Source organism: Numenius arquata, chromosome 2 (genome assembly GCF_964106895.1).
Source record: "Numenius arquata chromosome 2, bNumArq3.hap1.1, whole genome shotgun sequence".
Classification (NCBI taxonomy): domain Eukaryota; kingdom Metazoa; phylum Chordata; class Aves; order Charadriiformes; family Scolopacidae; genus Numenius; species Numenius arquata.
In genome coordinates, this window is record NC_133577.1 from 98,110,551 (window position 1) to 98,133,428 (window position 22,878).

The following is a 22,878-nucleotide window of genomic DNA, read 5'->3' on the forward strand; positions in this document are numbered from 1 at the left end:
TTAAGATTTCTTTTAGCATGTAATTATGAGACTTTTTTGTTTCATTTCACTACTGTACTCCTAAGGTTGAACTTTCCAGGAACTGAATGTCTATTTCCCACCCTAGGTGCAAATGCTCTTGAAAGCCTTCCATATCCAGAGCTTTATTATACAAGAAAAAGGATCCATTTCTTGTTTTCATACAAACATAGCACATAAAATATTTCTTCTATTTCTGTCTCATTTATTTCACAATACTAAAGTGAACACACCCATTACATAGTATTTCAAAGATACACTAAGGCCCATATTGAAAAATGGCCAGTAGTTGTGTTGGTCTACAGTAATTTTCTGGTTGAGAACAACCACACAGTTGAGACCCTATTACACAAAAGACAAAATTCCCTTTTCCTAGCACTATGAATAACCTGCATAGGAAAATAGGTCCAATTTTGAGAAAATATGTTCCTAAAACCAGGTGACTTCCTTAGGTTTCTGGTGCTCACATAAGCATGGTTTTGAATGAGGATGTACGACACCAGTGAGGTTATGGTTGATCAATACAGCACAGGTTAATGAAAATGTAGTGTGCCCCAGCAAATGGACCAGCCCATGGAAAAAGGTTCTGTCTCTCTACTTGAAGCTGGTCTGTGGAAGGACTTCTGGAAGTTTAGCAAGCTACAGGAATATGGAGACAAAACTTCTTTAGTTCCTTGAATTCTGACTATGAACTTTCCCTATATCTAGTAATTAATGTTGTTATGCTCAAAATTTTGTCTACAATCAAAGAGAAAACACATATGTACAGACAAGATTTTGCTCAAAACCATAACAGTGTAATCCATGAAACATTATTGGGTTCAGATCTAATTATTGCAGAAGGACTACTTTTCTATTAGGAAAAGTCTCTGTAGTAGTAGTAGTAGTGGCAGTAGTAGTAATAATAATATGTTAAAGTCTTTATACACTTACATGTTTTGTTCTTTCTTCACCAATCCGAAGCTCGACATTACAGCCAAATTTACTCTATACAGTGACTTTTACCTATCCCTAAAAAGCAGTTTTGTTCAGCTCCAGGCCTTCCTTTCTTTAGCTGACCACTGGTGAATCGTTTATAGCCATGGGGTGTCCAGTGCCAGCCTTTGCCTATCTCTTATCATCCCCTGTCTGCCCTCCTCTGTGATGCAACCTGTGTCTCCTCGATGCCGCTGCTATCCTACCAGGCTGGTATTTCTGTATACTACATCTTTATGGCAGTCATAAACACTTAATTCTACATAGAACAGCTGCTTATTATTGTTATCTCAATAAAACTAGGATCATACCCTACAAAGATAAAGGAAAGTAGAACAAACTAGCAACAACCACCCAGTTGTTAGGAAAATTGCTGTTAAAGACCCAAGTTAAAAAAAACAACAGTTCAGACAGAGCAAACCTGACACAGATCTGTCCTGGGCCTTGCAAAGTCAGTTCAAAGCCTGTGGCCAGATACTAGCCATGTCAGTACTGTACCACAGATCTACAAGGTCACAGAGTTAAGTGCGTGTTTTGTAACTATAACCATACCTCATGAAAAACAACCAGATCTTATTCTTATTTTTCATCATGGCAATTGTCTCAGATTGCTCTGCATTGTATCAAATTCCCCTGTTGAATTATTGTCTGGCAAACTTTCATGCTCTGGATTTTAACAGAGTTCTTCTGATCAGTGTGCAAAATGCATCCTGACCTAACACACCCTGTTGCTACCTAGAGTCCTCTTCTGTCTCCAATATGCAGCCTGTGAGAGACCTCCCTCCCTGTTACTGCATCAATTGGGACTAGAAATTTGCACAGTAAAGTGAAGGCAGATACTCCAGACAACCTTAGAAAAGAATTAAAAAGGAAATGATGTGGGGCAGAAGTAGGACAGAAAAAGGGATTAAGCAGGTTTTAGGAACAGGATAGTGAGTAGCACAGGAGGTGGCAAAGAGATAGATCTCTCAGGAGAGGAAAAGACATGATTGGCAAGAACGCAGCTCAGTGTCTGTTACGGACGAGGGAGAGAACTCATAAATGTAGAATTAGCAACATGTTCACCTTCAGCTTCACAAACCATATCACTGTGAGAAGTATAGGGTTAATTTTCATACCAGATGCCTAATAATCTTCATGAAATGGGTACATGAAATATCAGATTTATTATCTACACTAACTGCAACAAACTCTACAGATCTACCCAAGACCTGAAACATAATAGAATTCCTCTGGCTAGCACTAACGCTCTCTTTATATTTCTCAGCACTGGAATTTTAAAAATGTATTTACTTTCAGTCTTAAAACTGCCAGGCTGTGATAATTCTAATCTAAATTTACAAGGATCAAGTAACTACTTATGGGAAGTGTTCTATAGATATTGCAGAAACCATTCATAGTTTTCAATGGTCCAACAAATACAACAAGAGGCTATGCTTGCAAACCATAAAAATGAAGTAAAACCTAAGATTGCTACTATGAATTTAAACTATTGATATCAAATCAATCCTTAGCCTAGTGTCATCTAGAAAAGTGACTGTAACATTTTTATTATAAGGTCTAGATATAGCAAAAGTTTTGCACAGTTTGATATCTGAAAGTGAAAACCATAATTCTTTAATTTACTTTGAAAAATATTTTTATTTTCCATCAAAAACCAGCTGAAATGTGCAAGGATTTATCTGCCTTTAAAAGTAGCTTTGAGCAAGAGCAGTAATCCCTTCTTAGATGGAGAACACTGAAGCTACCTGTAAACTAAATTGCATTTTCCACACGTGACAAGGCAACTCAGTATAATGGAACCCAGGTGTTAGGCTAATTTCTAATTTAACCATAAATGAAGAAAAGAGAAATATTAATCCTCAATGCAAGTTGTTGTGGTATTACAAAATCCATCATAATGAAGAAATGACCCCATTTTGCACAAAGGTTAACTGTACAAATGGTACTGCATTGACAAAAATGTTAATGAGTTTTTGTGGCAGCAGGTAAGCAAGAGCTGGCAGAAGGAAGCTATTGTGATAGGCAGATAATTACAATGGAAGTCATGTCTTTGGTAATGACTAGGATTCACATCACATATCATTTCAGTCACAGTACAATTTCACTAGCTCTGTTTATGGTAATCTATGGGATTATTTGACAGCAAGGTGACACTTTGACTTTGGAACAAATTTCTTTCATAGACAGCACAATTACTGATATTGGGACATTCAATTAGACACATCACTGCTGTATATTTTTGTTTTTAGAAAATATACAAACATAAAGTATATTTTTCATTAGCACATGAATTTTTTTGGTCCTCAATTCAGGTTTCATCATGCTAAATGCTTTGATCTTGCTAATGTGCAGGAGTTGTAGAAATTTAAGAGCATGAGTTTTTAAACATTCAACTGCAGGAATAATAAAGAAAAAGGAAAAATTGTGCATTTCAAATATATAATTGTCTTAAAGAGAAAGAAGATAGATTTCCAGGCAAAGCTATTCAGTGTTATAAACTCTACCGCATTATATGAAGTATGCAATATCCTTTTCGAAAAGGAATTCTCTGACAGTACTTCGACATATTATATCACATTCCAGGCCAAATCCCCAGCTAATCTATTTATCTCAATCTCACAAAACAGCTACATATACGAAAATATTTAGGTGAAGAATCAAATATGTGTCACCCATTCTTCCCTTTATGGAAGGAATGTGAAATAACAGGGAGAAGACAAGACTGACAGAAAATGTGGTGACAAGCTCCTAAGTTCCACCATGTCTGTGGTTCGTGGCAATATGCAGGGTCTTACTGTGAGCATTTCTTTGCAAGACCAGAGACTACAGCACCCCATCAGTACTTGCATGTAAATAAAGTGTTCTACATTCACAAGCAAGAAAAGATGTACTTTGGCAAACAGACAGCAGTTTTCAAGAAAAATGTTTTCTGTTTAAAATTCTTCAAGAAATGCTTTGTGCAAACAAACATTGGCTTCTGGGATACTCATCAACATTTTGTCCATGTTTTTCATGTGAATGTTTCAGTGCCTGAACTTGTGTGACCAGACACTTAAAGCACATTTTTTTAATTCAGTTATTTCAGTGGCTGACCCAATCTTCCACAACCGCCTTGCCTAAAATCTCTCAGTTTCATAAAGCTATATCTTCACAAATATAGCATTGCGAAAAAGAATTTCCTGGGAAAAAGATAAAAGAAATGAGAATATAAGAAGGCATATGAATATATCAGAAGCAAAAACTTGTTTAGAAGACAAAAGTATGTCCACAAATCCATTGTCTTATCATTAGGATGGCTCTTGTCCTACTAGTGATTCTTTTTCCCCCTTGATGTAGGTTTTACAATCTGAAGTTTATGTATCCACTTTCTTTGTAACTCTGAATCTGTGTGAAATGTTCATTATTTTAAGGTATGGGATCTAAGTATTAATCAAAGAACAGCATTAAGGAAGAACAGCCAGTCTTACTCTGCATAATGTCTGCATCATTCCTTCTATTGAATTTAGGTGTATACTTTTATACAGAATTTGGATTAGAAAATTTGGCTTAGGTAACTTAGTTATAATCATGAAGTGGAAAAAAACAATTTGCTAACAGTATCCTATTATTTCCACTTCTGCTCAGTAATTTGTGACTTAAATGAACAAAATCTAAGGCTTTATTGGGATAAGGATACTGCTAAGATTTGTTAGAGCAATCAGATTTTCTCTCTCCAAGGAGACACATCGCCACCATAATGATCTTACATTTGTAGAGTGGTTTTCATGCCAAAGGACCCTCAAATGCTTTAAAAACTCGACAAATTACATTCAGGAATCTTACCCTTCACCACTGAACCTCAGCAGCCTCTGTTGTGAAAGGTTTTTAACAATGCACAGTAAAGTCTAGCTCACTTTTGGACAAGATATGACTACTATAAAGCAGCAAGAGTCTCAGCAGGCAGACAATAACACTTCAAATGGAAATGCGAAGAGACTACTGAAGTTAACATACCTCTTAGGAAGTGTGGCACATCGATTTAATGACTTTCCTTTTGTGTTTTGAGAGGACCACACATCCAATAACTCATTGAGCAAGTCCAAGTGCACTTGATGCACTTAGAGCACAGTTCTTCAAGGTACTGAGTATTGTGGTTCACAAGAGAACAAATGATAAGTCTGCAAAAATCACATGATTAAATGTAAGTGCTTAAGTGCTTTACTGATCAGAACTTCCAGACATGTATAAAAGAGTTTGCTTCCCTGAAAGCCTGACATGCACATTTTGGAAGCAGGATTCCTGAAGGAGAGAAACAGAAGCAGTGACAGGGTTTAATATTTTTCACTGAAACACTTTACAAGGAGAAAAATAGGTAATTTCCCTCAGAATCCTTTCTCTCACCCATTCTTTGAGCATTTGCTTTATGAGGCTACAGCTGAAGAGGACAAAGGTTCTGTTTAAAAAAAAAAATAAAAAAAAAATAAAGAAAAAGAAAGGACTAAAACATGTCAGAAGGAATTTAGACAAAATCTAGGTCTCTAAAAACTTCTACACAGTTGTTAACCTAACTATAGAGATGCCTATTTCTATAGACATCTCCAGTGCTGCAGTGAAGATTGTATAAGAGAGAGGTCTTAAGAAGTATCTCAGATGGAAGCAAATGAGGCTGAGGACTGATAGCTGCTGCAGCCACAGCTGCTGAAGGCACATGGTGACAGAGAGAGTAGGTAACAGTCTGATGAGACTCTCGGGAGATAAGAAGCAGATCCGAGGGTCTCAAAGAAGCAAGAGGAATGGTCACCACAGGGAACAGTGATTTTGAATATCAAAGTGTTCTCCTAAAGTTCACCCACAGGTGCCTCAGCCATCCTCAGACAACTTCAGACCATCTGTCCTCAAACATCCACAGAAAGAGTGGTCGGGCATTGGAATAGGCTACCCAGAGAGGTGGTTGAGTCACCATCCCTGGATGTGTTTAAGAGATGTTTAGATGTGGTGTTGGGGGATATGATATAGGGCAGAACTTTGTAGTGTAGGGTAGATGGTTGGACTCGATGATCCCAAGGGTCTCTTCCAACCTAGATGATTCTATGATTCTATGATCCTGATTCTGGGACCACATCTGCTGCCTTTTATGTCAGCATTTGGATTAGAGTTAGGTTTCTTATGTTAAAAATGTCATGAAACATGACAGTTATATGTCTCAAAAAGCATCTACAAAGGTCAGCATGGCAAGACAAAAGCTAACTAATGTCATAATACTTATTTGTAATACTTCCTATGGAGGAAATGGTGTAAAGTTGCGGCAGGGGAGGTTTAGATTAGATATTAGGAAGAATTACTTTACTGAGAGAGTGGTCAGGCACTGGAACTGCCTGCCCAGGGAGGTGGTGGAGTCACCATCCCTGGAGGTATTTAAGAAACGTGTAGACATGGCACTTCAGGGCATGCTCTAGTGCCCGAGATTGTGGGTGGGTGTGGTGTGTGGTTGTGGGTGTTTGTTTTGTTTTGTTTTTGGTGTTTGGTGTTGGGGGTTTTTGGGGTTGGTTTTTTTTTGTTTGGGTTTGTTTTTTTTTTTTTTGTTGGTTGGACCCGATGATCTCAAAGGTCCCTTCCAACCAAGAAGATTCTGTGATTCTGTGTGATTCCTAAAGTCAAATCTAAAAGAAACATTAGAAGAAGTGTTGACATTTACTTTTTTACCAGGCTAAGACACACTCTTTAAGACTGTAGCACTGCATATGCAATAGGTGTCTAACTCCATGGTGATATTTGCAGTGTGCAAGTTACATACCTGGCCTCTCTGAGAGGTGTTAGTGGGTTTCTAGAAAACATGTTCAGAAAAGCCCATTTTGTACCCAAGAGAGGTAATCAAATAGGATTGTGAACTGCATAACTTCTAAAAGAACTACCTTCATCAAGGACGCAGATACTCAGAATTCATTGGCTGAACCCAGGAAGGCTTCCTGAGCCCCTGTGACTGAAATATGGAGAATTTCTTCCTTTCTAAGCAAATGTCTGAGGGGATTTGAAGACAGATTTCCCTCAAGCCTCTCAGGGAATGTCCTATCAGATTATTGGTATTCTGAAGAGAAGGAAGGGAACAGCGTTGGTATATTTTTTTGCATGGAGTAACTAGAAAGACTGTACGGGAACTAGAAAAAGTAATAGCCAGTCCCCTTCAGTCAGTGGCTGGCAGACAAATTCACTCTATTGGAGGCATCCAAAGAGCAGAAGGAGAGGGCTGTTATATTAGAGCTGGAGTTTTACCTCTGCTCTTACACGGATGTCAGAAAAAGGAATGGAGATGGAAATGTGTACATGTGACCTTCTTTTCTTTTATTCCCAGTCCTCCAGGTAATTAGTCTCCTATTCCTTGTATCAGACCTAAGGCAGCAGGTGTGAAACATGAGGGTAATATATATTCTGTAATACCCAGGAACGCTTCTCAGATCCCATGAATGAATATCCAGCCCTGCCAGGAGCTCAGCTCGGTATCAGCACAAGATCTGATTGGTAAACTTCATTCCCTGCCACAGTTCCTAACCTAAAGAAGCATATTCCTAAATGGTTTCCCAAACAGAATCCAGCAGAGTGTCAAATCAACAGACTAAAGCCTGATGGCTCAGCTGGCACTAGCAAAAGCTCACTGTAGATGCAGGAAGCACGTGAGCAGCTGAGGAACGGAGGACACTTGCAGGAGGAGCTGCGGTGTAGGAGGAGCAGGGGAGATGCAGTCAAGGCACATGCACATGCCTAGGTGTATTCATGGGCATTTGACCAGAGATGAGAAGGAAGCTTGTAAAAATAAACTTAAGAAGGAAGCTTGTAAAAATAACCAAAAAACTTAGCCACCAACCAGAACATCTGACACTGCTGTACACATAAACTCTTATATGTTATGCACACTCATTCATATATCACACCCATAACACATGCCTTCCCAAGACATAACCCGGAGGTGGGGGAGGGAAGGGGGAAGGGGGTGCAGGGAGAGAGGGGGATGATTCACCTCCTCATTTATAGTCTCCTCCTGGGAACTCCCAGTTTGCTCCCACCAGAGCAGACTGAAGCAATCAGAGTAAAATCCACTGCCGTGAGATTAGGAGGTGGAAATTGAAAGAGGGTACTCGGGTGAAATACCCCTCATTCTCACAGATGTAACATCACAGATCAGTTCTCCAGATATGATTCAATTTCCCTTCTCCCTTTGTAGGAGATGCACAGTGGGAGAATGAGGTAAGTAGTAATGAAAAGAAAAGAAGAACAGGCATACCTACAACTCTTACACACTCTTTAGAACAACCTGAAAGGAGGCTGTAGTGAGGTGGGTGTTGATCTTTTCTCCCAAGTAAGAAGGGATAGGACAAGAGGAAATGGCCTTAAGTTGCACCAGGGGAGATTTAGATTTACTATTAGGGAAAAATTCTTCACTGAAAGGGTTGTCAAACATTGGAACAGGCTGCCCAGGGAAGTAATTGAGTTACCATCCCTGGAGTTATTATTTGAAAGGTGTGTAGATGTGGCACTTAGGGACATGGCAGTGTTAGGTTTATGGTTGGATTTGATGGTCTTAAAGGTCTTTTCCAACCTAAATGACTCTATAATCCCTTATTTATTCACACACACACATACATGAGGAAGTTGAGGAGGAAAGGGGGCCGTGTAAAAAGTTCATTGAGAAGAAACTCACTCAAACAAGTAGAAAGCAGCAGGATGAAATGGAGGTGAAGGAAAACCATTCAACTGTGAAGCATTTTGGGGAGAGAGAGGCTGTTCCACTTTGCTCTCTGAAGGAGGGAAGGGAACTAACCAAAGTTACTGGGTACCAAAGGCTTCCTGCTCCCTCTGCAGCCATTGATCTGCCCAGCTTTCACCCAGCCCTGCCTTGTTTACAGCCTTTTCCCCAGCTGATGCCTGTGAGTGGGGAGCATGGGCATAAATCCAGCAAATGCTTCAATGGCTCTGAAAGGAATGTCAACAACACATATAGTTTTAGTTATTGCTAGGGGATGTTTATGCTTTTCAAGGACTCTTTTCAGCTTCCCATAGAAGCTGAGAATGAATATAGACAGAACAACAGAATATTCCATACCACAGATGTCATGTTCAGTATATAAATGGGGTTAGCAGGGGGTGGGAGGGATGCTCACAATCGCTGCTTGGGATGGTGCCAATTCACCAGGTGGTGAGAGTGACTTGTGTCATGGTTATTATTGTTCTTATTTTCCTTTTCTGATATTTTTCTATTAAAATGTCTTTATCTCATCCCGTGAGGTTTTTTTCCCTTTCCCCTCCTTTTCTCCCTCTTCTCCCTACCTTTCTTGGGGGAGCAGAGGGGGTGTGAGTGAGTGGCTGCGTGGTCCTCGCTGCCGGCTGGGGTTAAACCACAACAGTATGTCACAGCTAGTGCCTCTTCCCTAGGAAAAAGAAAACACCTAAAGACTCATTATTAAATTACAATCCTTTGTAAAATTATATTTCTTTACTACTCAGACAAAGATGCTCTTTTTTACCTTCTCTTTTGTTTCGCCAAAACGTCAAAGTCTTTCAGAGACAAAATGAAAGGTAGTGGAAATTCAGGCGTGAGGAATAAGGAACTGAGTTAATGTAATTTGCATGATTCTGATTACTGATGATGGATCTTTATAGCTTGACGTTTTGGTCTGCCACATGCACCCCAGCATTTGTCTAACTGTCCCTGCAAACACAGTCAAGCTCCAAAACAGCACAGATGGCAAAAGCATTTCCATATATGTTTTGAGGTGATCTTCTAAAGGAAGAAAATATTCTGCAGAAGCAGAATAATGTGATTGAAATATGTTTACTTTTTAACCTATTTTAACATTAGATTTATGCAAATTTGATTAAAACAGAGATTTAAACCAAAACTGAACTGCACACTGAGCAACAGCTGTATTTGGTCTGCAGGTGGCTTTCCACAACAGCATGCTGTTCCACGGTCCTTCAGCTCCCTCTGCTGCTTAATCGATTTCCATGTCTTTCATTTTGGAATAAGCTTTTACTCTTTTTTTTTTTTAACCTCTGTTTTGATGAGAAAAAATGATGCAGATTAAAATTGCACCTAAAGCAATGAAATGATTGCTTGAATTGATAAACAGCGTGTGCAAAGTTTCATGTAATTATTGTCCCTCCTTTTCTCAGGGAAAGACAAAACGCCCATCAGACTCTTCCGATTGCCTTCTGGTGACTTGTAGCGCATTACAATTTGACTTGGTGTGACTAGAATGTATTTGTTGCTTAAGCTGACATTTCCTGGTTATGCAATTTTATTTCATACTGATAATTTTTTTTAATAATTATGTCTTTATATAGCTCAGGGTACTCTTTATTACAAATGTCTCCTTCAGGTGTCTCTGGAATGTTTTCTTTCCCAGATTTTGATGATGTTCATCTATCAACAATACTAAAGCAGCAGAAGCTTGTATGTTTGTATATTGTCACCTTTATTGCCATATTTTCCATTTTTAAATAGACTTGACAAAGCTTATCCCAGATAACAGACAACTGTATATATTCAAACAATGTGTTGGTCAAAATGCAATACAAATGCAAACCACACAAGCACACACACATTCATTAAAGTAGAACCTTAGTTAATAAGGTAAAATGAAGAGAAGGAATTATCTGCCAGAATGTGTGTGAGAAGTATTATAAAAAAACTGAGCTTCATACATCATACTGACTAAAATGGGGATTTGAAAAGCAGTAAAGGTTAAGGGAATATTAACACACAAGATTATGCTGTTCCAAGGCATCTCTGATCCTCAGGGGATTTTAGAAAACCCAGAAGGTCTATCTAAATTACATCAAAGATGGAAAGCTTAGAATTCAATGTGTAATTTTCTCCACAGGTATGTAGGGTATTATATCCGTTTTTTTCTGTTCAGATATTCAGCCATGAGATTATGTCAGTTGCTGATGGAATTACTCCAAGAAAATAAGATTATGAAATCTCCATTTGAAATTCTGCAAAACTATTGAAAGTGCAGGTTTGGGGAATCTTGGCCAAGACGTTACTTCCTCCAAGACAATTAGGATGATCTTCTGAGGGATCTGCATTAAGCCCCAAAAGCAATGGTACCTGTGGGTATGAATTATGCTACACCTGGGAATAAATGCAACCCACTCACAGTCCAACATGAAGATTGGATACTAGGAAAAAATTTCTTCGCTGAAAGAGTTACCAAGCACTGGAACAGGCTGCCCTTGAAAGTGGTTGAGTCACCATCCCTGGAGGTATTTAGGAGACGTGCAGACGTGGTGCTGAGGGACATGGCTTAGGGGTGGACTTGGCAGCATTAGCTTTACAGGCGAACCTGATGATCTTAAGGGTCTTACCCAACCTAAATGATCTATGATTCTATGAACTGAACAAGTCAGACAAGTCAGGCCTGATCATATCTCTTAGGCACTGCTTGGATGCATTGCATTGTCCTTTGTGAGGACAGTGCTCATGTTTGAATATTTTCAAAGTGTTTGCTGCCATTCAGGAAATGGTGACGCACTGCTGGCTTTACTCAGGGGACAGGGAAAGTGGCCATCTTTGCTGTTGCCTCCTTCATGCATCTTGTTTTCAGCAACACCTGAGGAGCAAGCACATTGGGTTGGAGACTAATTACATGACAATTCTTCTCAGAAGGAAATTACAGAATGATGGTCAGATCCAAAATGTTGTAGGCATGTGAAATAAATAGGTGGATTGCAGCAGCCCAAAGCTGCAGTCAAACAAGAGCCCCTTCAGAGGCTGTCTAATTCTGGAGGTACTTGGGAGGACCTTCCCCTTCCAGCCTTAGCACCCACCAGGCACTTGAAATTTTTGCATGTCCCGACCTTCCCTCCCCTTCAGTGCCTCATTCCTGCTCAAGTCTTACCAGGGACTCTGCTGCCCGACCACAGCCAGATCTCACAGTTATGTATTGCTTGAAAAAGCTTCATGCACCGAGTCCCATTGTCACAAAACATATAGGGACACAGAACAGGAGACGGCAACACTGACCATCATACCCAGTCCTTCACCGTCAGAGACAACCAGAACATGACCAGTAATTCAAGACATAAAGGACTCAAGTCATAAAAGTTTCCCCATTGCTGACAAATGTTAGGCCTAGAATAAAAAGGTCAACATCCCAGCTGGGGTACACCACAGTCAGGAAAGAAAAAGCATTAGAGGTCACTCCAACAAGCTTCATCCCTGCAACAAGAAGGACCATCATATAACATGAAATTCTCAGGCAGTTCAGATGGCTGCTCCTTCCGCGTCTGCCTTTCTCACTGGCCACTCTGTCCCAGTGGTCACAACGAGCTCAGGAAGCCTAACTCCCTGCTAACGCCCCGGTGTGCAGGGTAGCCTGTACTGTACAGGCATAACTGCCTGCTTCAGATCTCCTTTCTGAGGACCAGGCTCAGCCAGCCTCACCACTGTCACAGCTCATCTCAGCACTGGACTTGTCACACAGGACCGTCAGTTCAGAGGCTGCAGATGTAAGGATGGGCACTAGGGCCTGAACAGCATGAAATAACATCCGGCTGCTCAACAGAAATACCAGTCATCTCTATCAAATTAATCAAGGAAAATTTCCTTTCTGAGCCCAAATTTGGTGATTTGTTTAGCCTTCACCACATGAGTAAAATAGACCAAGGTGGTACTACAAGGGCTTAAGATCTCAAAACCAGCAGCTTGTCCAAACACAATCTTACTCAGCCTATCGCTGTGGCCTCCCCAGTGCTGCAGGAGAGGGCAGTGAAGAACTGGAAACCAAAGTTATACATCTTTGGGGGTGGAGAGGATAAAAGAGGCAGAATAGCCTCTCTCCTTTACAAACTTTGCCAGTGTCCAGGAGAAATCCTGAAATACAGGATTAATACAACAGAAACAAAATGCAAATAAATGTGAACAGACAACAATCTAGTTTCAGTTCATCCTTTTTGAAATACTAAAGGACTTAACATTTCTTATTCTGGGAGCAACCTTTTCCCTAAGCTTTTCATACTCAGTATAAACAATGCACATTCTTTGTTCTCTATCTGATTTAGAATACCTTCACTCTTCAAATGTTTATACACCATCTTCTAATTTCCTGTTTAAATTAACCATGACCATTTTGTAACTGTCCAGCCTTGAACCGTGATTTAAATTCCCTCTCCCAATATATTTATGGAGTCACACTTCCACTCTCATCCAGTTTTTCTTGCTTTCTTCCCAAACCTTGTTGAGAAAGAGAACTGAAGAAAGGAAAATACGCAGCGCCAAGGAAAGCAAGAGCAGAATAACAAAACTGCAGTCCTGTGATAGGGACATTCTTTTGGAGTGGGTGAGTAAAAACCTGGGCTGCAGGACCTGGGTGTCCAGGTCTCCCGGGACTGCTTTTGCATTTTACAATAAACAGAAAACAAATTAAACCCCTGTACACATGGAGCTATTCTTCCAACTGATAAAAGCCTGAGCTCTGGGTTCAAACGGCAAATTTGCATGGTGACCTTACATGCTGTCGAAGCCCATCCAGGTAGCAGGTGGCATTCTACTGCTATGTCCAGGTAGTTTTAACTCAACAAGTGGCAGAGCAGAGAGGTTTTTCTCCCTGACTGAATTCAATGTGAACAAAACATGATTGGCAGATTTTTGTCATATTGATGTTTTCACACTTTCCAAATCTCCAGAGTGGGTGTATGCAAACTATCAAGGTAAGATGTTTCCAAGCCCATGCTGATTCTTTAACCATGTCTGGTACATGGGTAAGTCCAAGGCCACACACCAGTGGTACAGCCCAAGTATTGGTATCGGGGCCAATGCTGCTTAGCATCTTCATTAACAACCTGGAAGACAGGAGTAGTGCAACTTCTGCAAGTTTACAGACATTACATACACTAAAGTTTTTTGCTGCCATTCAGATACCTCAACAGGGTAGAGAAGGCCCTGGCAGTCCTGGTGGACACGAAAATGTATGCAAGCAACACAGCCTTGCAGCAAACAAGGCCAACAGCCTCCTGAGCTGCATTAGGAAGAGTGTTGCCAGCAGGTTGAGGGAGTCAATTTCCACTCTGCTCAGCACTGGTGAGACACCTGGAGTGCTGGGTCCAGTTCTGGGCTTCCTAGTACAGGAGAGACATGGGCATAGCACAGCAAGTCCAGCAAACCGCCGTGAAGATGATAAATGGATCGGAACACCTGACCTATAAAGACTGAGAGCTGGGACTCTTCAGCCTGGAAAAGAGAAAGTTCAAGGAGATGTTACAAATGTGCATAAATACCTGATGGGGCAAGGGCGGAAGTAGAGAAAACTAAGTCAGTCTTCTCAGTGGTGCCCAAGGAAAGGACAAGAGGAAATTGGCAGGAAATACAGGAAATACAGAAGGAAGAAAAGAAACTCAGACAAACCTGCAAGGACGATCAAACGTAGGAATAGGTTATCCTGAGAGGCCGTAGAATCTCTGTCCTTGGAGGTATTCAAAACCCAACTAGACATGCTCCTCAGCAACATGCTTTAGCTGGCCCTGCTCTGTGCAATGCGGCTGCAATACAATAGTTGAGGTTTCTTCCAACCTCAACAATTCTGTGCTTCTGCAGTTGTGAACAACTTTACACAGGAAAACTGACACCACCACCACGACTCAGGCCTTGACTTCCTATGAAGTTGAAATCCTATCTACAATATTTTGCACTTCATATGAAACAGTAACAATCAGGTCACCATTTCATCTTTTGCGAAACTAAATTTCCCACTTGAGTCTGGATCCAGTAACTGTAACAGCAGCTATGCCTACAAACCTTTGACTGTGACCCACATCTCCATTATGTCAGTGAACCATACCTGTGGCTGAATTGCACCTTTAATTTCAAGAAAGACAAGAAAACATGGTTCCCTTGCATCCATGACAATGATTATAATACCTTATATTTGGAAATAATGAAGGAATGAGACAGCTTCTCTCAGACTTAGGATGAAGCTAACAGCTTCTTGCTTTCCTTAGGTGGACTTACCTAACAAGGAGCACAAGACTGTAAGCTACACCAGCATTTTGAGCAAAGCTCAGCCTGGTGGAAAGAGTCTCACCAACGCTGGTCTAGCTTGTGGGTTTGATCTGGTAAGCAGAATTGTCAGTCAAATTCCTAAAAAGCCAAAGGGTTTTTATGTACCTGTAAAGGTTTTACGTACCTGCAACATTAGATGAGCTGGGATTCCATGTGGCAGTTCATTAAATTTTGGGTTTGGCCATAGTTATTAAATCTAGACCCAAGAACTATAGTTCATCTTTTAAAATGAAGTGTTAAATATCATCAAGTTTATGACTGTGTATCACAGATGGTGAAAATGTAAAGATTTTATGAAAAAATTTATTCAGTAATAAGAAAACTTTTAGAAGCCAAGTCCTAGTCAAACTGAGCAGAATTAAATATGCATTAAATGTGCAAATCATTATTTGAGAAGTCATTTGCTATACTAAATTATCTTGCTGGAATAACAGGTGAGGAAACACGTTTTTAGTCTTTTTCATTTACTTTGTTTACTTCTATGGAAGTTGGCTCCTGGAAAAAGTATACATAATTAATTAATACATTTGACAGAATTGCCCTTTCCACCAGCACTGTGCGTATAGACTGTAACTCCAGCTGTTGCAGAATAATCAGATATTAACATAATTTTTCATGATTTTTTCCTTTACAAGTTAGCATTATAGCGATCTCTATTCTGGAAGTCTTTATAAGCACGTCTTGCATCTGTTTTACTGTGTGGGATTCTTCCAAAAGGTTCCAGATCATTGAAGCAGGCATCAAAAACTTCATCCACAGCTTTTTCTGCCGTTTCTTTGCTGACTTTTCTAACAGCCAGAATGGAACGAATTGCTCTGTCTCGTACACAAGTCTAAAATGGGAATTAGATAAAGAAAAATCTGTCATTATTAGTATAAATATTTTTTTTCCAAATTTTGTCAAGTATTAACTCCTACTACATACGCAATAATTTTGTATCACAGAAGAATCAACCAATGCCTGTAATAAGCATTAAAGCACATTTTTGTTCCATCCTGTGTTAACTATGTGTTTTAGTTTTCCATGTGCAAATAAAATGTCAGATAAGTAAAAGACATTCCTTAGAACAGGAATTAAAATACAATTTGGCATTTGTTGTAGGTATCAAGTGTTTGTACAACTTGACTTGGATAAAAGAGAAAATACATGAGAAAGAAACAGACATAAATACCAGTTAGCATTTTTCCAATTGAAATGCTATAAAACAAAGAAATGACTCCTCTACTGGCCTTCATTTTGACACCTCTCTTTATGGCAACTTTTGCTTACAGTTTGTATACTAAAAGATAAAAAAAAAAAAGATGTAAATATCCCCAGCTATAACTGCCACTTTAACATGAGCAACTACTTGGGACTCAACCAGGAGTCTTCATTACTATTAAAAAAAAAATTAATTCCTTTAAGACTTAACACACGTGGTTATTTAGAATTCTTTTCATTCTCCTTCCTCCAGTTTTCAAAGACTTTAGAGTTTTATCTGCTTATAGTGGGTAAGGTATTCCCACTACATTTCCTGAAAACCCTGCGTTTTATTTGGTTCTCATTAACCATCCATTGTCACTGGTAATGATCTATGATAGGACTACGTATTCAGGAATGTCACTCCAACAAAAATAACAAGGTGGATAAAAAATTTATCATGAATCATTAAAGGTTATTAAATGTTAACTAAGCAAAAGCAGCAAGTCCATGTCATCCACTTCTTTCTCTGATGTTTTCAGCTATGAAAGGCTGAGATCAAGTAGGTAAAGATGGATCAAAAAAAAAAAATCAGTGGACTTTAACATTTACAGTCTTTACCTGATGGTGTCCTTTTAATCCAAATTTAAACCTGGCTATTTCATTCATCAGTGTACAGTCTCCACTGAGATTAGCAGCTCGAATCTATTGGGAAAAAAAAGCCACGTAATCAGAGAAAAATAAGAAAATACAAAGTCAAAGCAAAGCTTTAATATCTTTTTTCTTCAATATCTTTCTGAAGACAGCTGGCAGAGAATATTCCCAGGGCCACTTCTACTTATTAAGTACATATTATTCTTTATATCCACCCTCTCAGCCTCAATGAACTACAAAGTATTACTACAGAACCTGTAAGTTTCTCCAGGGACCAAGTCTCATATTCCCAAAGCTTAAATGAATGAGCAAAAGAGATGATATGTATATGCCCACGTGTATATAGTTGTATACATATATATATATATATGAACTGCTAAAAGAACATGGAAAGTAATATTGTCCCCAGTTTATACCAGAAGCTGAGACAAGAGTCAGGAAGAAAGTTGGATACCTTTCAAAGACTACAGCTGAAATACCCAGAAGAGCAGTAACCCACCTGCTTTAGGAAAAGCCACGTTCAAATAAGTATGTATGATTTAGCTTGTTAACTGTCTTGTCCTGTGCACTGTAGTTTCTTTTGTCTGCCAACTGTCTCACACTCCACACCTTCAATTCGGAAATATAACTAAAACTAGATTTCCTATAATTAAGTACCAGAGCGAGAATAAATGCATGGAAAACATGAAATGTAAGAATTGAAAAGTTGGCAATAAAAATTGTAAACACCAAAATCTTGTTTTATATATGTTCTCTAATTTTATGTTTGAGGCTTACATGCTTTATTCTGCACTGTGTATATGCTTAGACAAAAAAAAAAAAAGATAAAAAGTAGATGATTGTTAATAATTCTGAATTATTGCAATGGGTTTTAGGTGGCAAGATGTTGGCAGCAGGGGGCCTGCTGGGATGGCTTCTGTGAGACCAGACAAGGGGCTGTCCCCATGTTGGACAGAGCAAGTTTCAGCTGGTTCTAAAACAGACCCGCCGCTGGTCAAACCTGAGCCCATCAGCGATGCCGGTGGTACTGCTGCGATGACACATTTAAGAAAGGATAAAAAACACTACATGGCAGCTGTGAGAGACAAGAGTGAGAAAAACGTGAGAGAGAAAGCCCCACAGACACCAATACCAGTGGAAAGGGAGGGGGAGGAGGTGCTTCAGGCACCAGAGCAGAAATTCCCCTTCTACCTGTGAACGAGACTATGGTGACAAAGGTTGTCTCCCTGCAGCCTGTGAAGGAACAGGGCAGAGCAGATATCCACACTGCAGTCCAAGGAAGACCCCATGCCAGAGCAGATGGGCATGACCTGAAAGAAGTTGCAGCCCATAGAGAGCCCTCACAGGAGCACGTTTTCTGGCAGGAACTGTGGCCCGTGGGGGACCGACACTGCAACAGTGCATTCCTGAAAGACTGTACACTGTGGAAAGGACCCAAGCTGCAGCAGGTCTTGAAGAACAGCAGCCCATGGGAAAGACCCACGTTGGAGTAGTTCGTGAAGGACTAGAACCGATGGGAGGGACCTCACACTGGAGCAGGGGAACAGTGTGAGAAGGAAGGAGCAGCAGAGACAAAGTGTTATGAACTGACTGCAGCCCCCGTTCCCCATCCCCCTCTGCCACTTTGGGGGGGAAGGAGACAGAGGAGCCAGGAATACAGTGAAGTTAAGCCTGGAAAGAAGAGGATGTGGGGGTGGAAATGACTATCCTACTCTGTCATTAATAGGCAATAGATTAATGTAATCTTCCCCAAGACGAGTGTATTTTGCCCATGACAGTAACTCTGGTGAGTGACCTCCATGTCCTTATCTTGACCCATGAGCTTTTTCATCTTACTTTTCCTCCTTATTCTGCGCAGGAGGGGGAGTCAGAGAATGGCTTGGTGGGTGCCTGGAAGCTAGCCAAGGTCAATATCCCCCCACCCCGTTTATACAAAATGGCTTTACTGAGACCACATAAGTTTACTTCATTAAGTTTTATCTGTACAAAGATAGTATGTGACTGTGACTCCCTTCCACAGCAAATATGAATTCAATTAATGAATTAAAATTAATTTTTATTTAATATGATTTATTCTGTACCAAACTCATTTTAGGTCTCTCACATGCTGTTTATAGATGAAACCTGTGCTAATCTTAAGTCTGGAATCAAATATGTTCTCATTAAAACCAACCCACAAAGAAAAAAAGAAAACAACCAACAGCCAAACCAAAGCCACTATAACATTTTTATAGCAGTTTATATATTTTTAAAAAACAGTTAAAAAGCCACCTAATTCCCACAGTCACAAGATGGTACTCTCATAATATTAATCATAAGGGTAAGTTTTTCTGTGGTCAAATGATATGGATTACATCAGAAATCAATTAAAAGCACGTGAATACACACGGGTCATGTACACAAGAGGAATCTTTACTAGCTTGTGCTCAGTTTAATTTCACCTCCTAACGCATCAATTTTTAAGGCCTTTCAAGCAGCAAATTCCTATGACCTCTGAAATGGACATGGAGTCATAACTAAAGTGTATTATTAGCAACATCACAATTAATATAAAATGTATATTATAGAAGACAAGTTTGTTGTTAACCAAAAAAAAAAAACCTAAAACAAAAATAAGGTTACCATACTACTGGGATATCTACCCAACATACCAAGATTTGCAGCAGAGAAATAGAGCCCTATAAACATTTGACTAATGTGTGAATGTGTTTTCATCTCTAACTACTCTCATTTGTTAATAACCAGTGTGGATACACTCACAGTGATCATATTCTACTTAGTATGACACTGACTTACTAATATTTGTGAAAACTAAACACTTGCTTTCTGCATTAAACTGTTTAAGTTGACTTGACAGGACAAAATGTATTAACAGGATTAAACGAAATTAAGTATATGCAACTGTGATAGTAATCACAGAGAACATTGTGGTGTGTATTTCATAGATTCATAGATTGATTCATAGATTGGATGCCATGCTTGGGCACATGGAGGACAGGGGGATGATTCAGGACAGCCAACGTGGCTTTACTAGGGGCAAGTCCTGCCTGACTAACCTAGTGGCCTTCTATGATAAAGTGACTAGGTCAGTAGACAAGGGGCGACCTATGGATGTAATCTATCTGGACTTCTGTAAGGCCTTTGACACAGTTCCTCACAACATTCTACTTGCCAAATTGGAGGGATACGGATTTGATGGGTGGACGGTTCGGTGGATAAGGAATTGGCTGAATGGTCGCACCCAGAGGGTGGTACTCAATGGCTTTAAGTCCAGATGGAGAGCAGTGACTAGTGGTGTCCCTCAAGGGTCCGTCCTGGGACCAGTACTGTTTAACATTTTTATCAAAGACATAGACAGAGGGATTGAGAGCACCATCAGCAAGTTTGCAGATGACACCAAGCTGTGTGGTGTTGTCGATACACCGGAGGGACGGGATGTCATTCAGAGCGACCTGGACAGGCTGGAGAGGTGGGCCCAGATGAACCTCATGAGGTTCAACAAAAGTGCAGGATTCTGCACCTGGGAAGAAACAATCCTCAGTATAAATACAGACTGGGGGATGAGGTATTAGAAAGCAGCCCTGAGGAAAGGGACTTGGGGGTGCTGATTGACGAGAAGCTGGACATGAGCAGGCAATGTGCTCTCGCAGCCCAAAAGGCCAATCACATCCTGGGCTGCATCAAAAGAAGTGTTGCCAGCAGATCCAGAGAGGTGATTCTGCCACTTTACTCTGCTCTGGTGAGACCTCACCTGGAGTACTGTGTGCAGGTCTGGAGCCCTCAATATAGAAAGGACATGGACCTGATGGAGCGGGTCTAGAGGAGGGCCACCAAAATGATCAGGGGGCTGGAGCACCTCTCCTATGAGGACAGACTGAGGGAGCTGGGGTTGTTTAGCTTGGAGAAAAGGAGGCTCCGGGGAGACCTCATAGCGGCCTTCCAGTACATGAGGGGGCCTACAGGAAGGCTGGGGAGGGTCTGTTTACAAAGGCCTGCAGTGACAGGACGAGGGGCAATGGTTTTAAGCTGGAGAAGGGGAGATTTAGATTGGATATTAGGAAAAAATTCTTTACCATGAGGGTGGTGGAACACTGGAACAGGTTGCCCAGGGAGGTGGTTGAGGCCCCTTCCCTTGAGATATTCAAGGTGAAGCTCGACGAGGCCCTGGGCAACCTGGTCTAGTTGGGGGTGTCCCTGCTGACTGCGGGGAGGTCGGACTAGATGACCTTTGGAGGTCCCTTCCGGCCTGGACCAATCTATGAATCTATGAAACAGCATGCCTATTTAAACATGAAACATTGCTAATAACCAGCAGTACTTAATATAATGGCAATGTTAGAAGCATTATAACTTACCTCTGAACATGCTAAGTGTTTGACATTTTTAAACCAGTCAACATGTGCACGGCAGTGATCAAAAGCATGAATCAATTCATGTGTGACCACCCGGTTCATATGGGATTGCTGGCGAATGTTGTTCTGACACAGAACAATCTGTAGAAGAAAAAAATATAGGTAGTCTTTTCACGAAGTTTCAGGGACCTAGAACACAGCACTTACAGTATTTAGACTCTGTACATCAGTGTTTTTCAACATTAACACCCTCATCATTCTGCACTGCACTAGTTCCAATGCCTTGGAACATCTTTCATTTTTCTTGTTTTCATGACTTTAACTCAGATAACAGCATTAGGAGACTTAATCCTAGTAAAAAACACTAAAAAAATGGTAGTTCTTTGAAAAGGGAACAATGTCCAGTGGCTACCTGAGATGTGGCAGAATCAAAACCTCCACTGACACAGCCATCACAGTTTTCACAAGAAAAGTGCCAGTCATTGAAGACAGTGCTGAAAGGCCCAAACAAAGTTATAGGGAAGCATTTGAAAGAGACCAGTAATTCCATATAACTGTGATGTTACTACACAGAACAGGACTAATTAGTTTACATACCAACCAGACTGCTTCATGGCCTCAAGAAGAAGTTGAGCATACGGATCTAGAAAAACATTGCTGCAATCAATTTCTCTAGACAAAAGTTTTGAAAGTCATCTATAATCAAAATGTAAAGACAGTCAAGAAAAAAAAAAAGGAAAAGCGCTACACATGCAAATTCATACTTTGCAGTATTTAACCCTAATGCAATGCAACTGGCATATGTTACAGCTCGGGCTAAAGTGATATAGAATCACGATATATACAATGCGATTCAGGAATCAAGTCACTGTGACATTATTTTATTAGTAGCAGACATAAATAGAGCGGCCTATAGCAACAATTGGTTTTGGTAACACTCACAGTCAACATTACATAGTGAAAAGGGCACAAATCAACCAGAAATCGACAAATCTCAAATTTCGAAGGACAAGAAGTAGAGAAAGACCTTCTGACAGGAAAAAAAAAAAGCACACAGCCACTTTTGAAATTGTGAGGTTTTTGTCTTAACCAAAATCAGTGCGTTCATCAACCAGCAGCACCCTCCAGCTGACAGCGGCAGAGGAAGGGGAGCAGCTTCTGCTCCGGGACCCTGCGGCTCAAGGTCACGGCTGCGGCCAGGCCGTTCCAACGGGGGTCACGGACGGCCCCGGTCCCGCCCGGGGCGCCCTCCGCCGCGACAGGGCCAGGGCCAGGCCCGTCGGGGAAGCGCTTACTCGTGTCCAGTGTCATCCTCAGCATCAGCTGGCACCTGTTGTGGAAGGTGAAAAGGCTGCGGACTAGGAAGCTCTGCGGCTTCTTGTTCCGGTCCGGAAAAAGGTGGTAGCCGAAGTCATCCTCCTCCTCGCCGCCCTTCTCCTCGGCCGCCGGCGGAGCAGACTCCCCCTGCTCCATGGCCGACCCCGGACCCTCCCCGCGCCTGCCGGCCACCGTCCCCGGCGGCGGGGCAAAGGGCAGGCGGCCTGGCAGCGCCAATCACCGAGCCAGCTCCCCGCCACGTGAGGCGAAGGGGGGCGTGGCCAGGCGGCGCGGGGGGCCGCGGGCCGTGAGGCGAGGAGTGGGCGCATGCGCTGTCCGTCCCCGCCA

The 22,878-nt window shown here is 41.0% G+C and overlaps 1 protein-coding gene across 5 annotated transcripts; it reads right to left on the bottom strand.

Annotated features, from left to right (window-relative positions):
• Positions 1 to 14,809: 14,809 nt before the first annotated feature.
• ATP23 (ATP23 metallopeptidase and ATP synthase assembly factor homolog) lies at positions 14,810 to 22,792 on the bottom strand. Of its 5 annotated transcripts, none has more exons than XM_074161706.1 (6): positions 22,509 to 22,792; positions 21,811 to 21,856; positions 21,626 to 21,707; positions 21,217 to 21,354; positions 16,829 to 16,912; positions 14,810 to 15,860 (listed from the first exon to the last, which is right to left on the bottom strand). In XM_074161706.1, the coding sequence occupies exons 1-6, from the start codon at positions 22,684 to 22,686 to the stop codon at positions 15,657 to 15,659; spliced, it is 732 nt and encodes a 243-aa protein (XP_074017807.1). In that variant the 5' UTR covers positions 22,687 to 22,792; the 3' UTR covers positions 14,810 to 15,656. The 5 variants fall into 5 exon arrangements, with proteins under 5 accessions (XP_074017807.1, XP_074017773.1, XP_074017783.1 ...); XM_074161672.1 differs by having other exon boundaries at positions 15,172 to 15,860; positions 21,811 to 21,909; positions 22,509 to 22,740; XM_074161682.1 differs by having other exon boundaries at positions 15,172 to 15,860; positions 22,544 to 22,709.
• Between the last annotated feature and the right edge of the window lie 86 nt (positions 22,793 to 22,878).

Bases quoted from the DNA above. Each gene is read 5' to 3' on its own strand.
- ATP23 (XM_074161706.1), bottom strand. From the start codon at position 22,686: ATGGAGCAGGGGGAGTCTGCTCCGCCGGCGGCCGAGGAGAAGGGCGGC. The intron at 16,913-21,216 runs GTAAGTTATAAT...TTTTCCCAATAG, and splicing joins AACACTTAGCATGTTCAGAG to ATTCGAGCTGCTAATCTCAG. The intron at 15,861-16,828 runs GTAAAGACTGTA...TTCCCATTTTAG, and splicing joins GATTAAAAGGACACCATCAG to ACTTGTGTACGAGACAGAGC.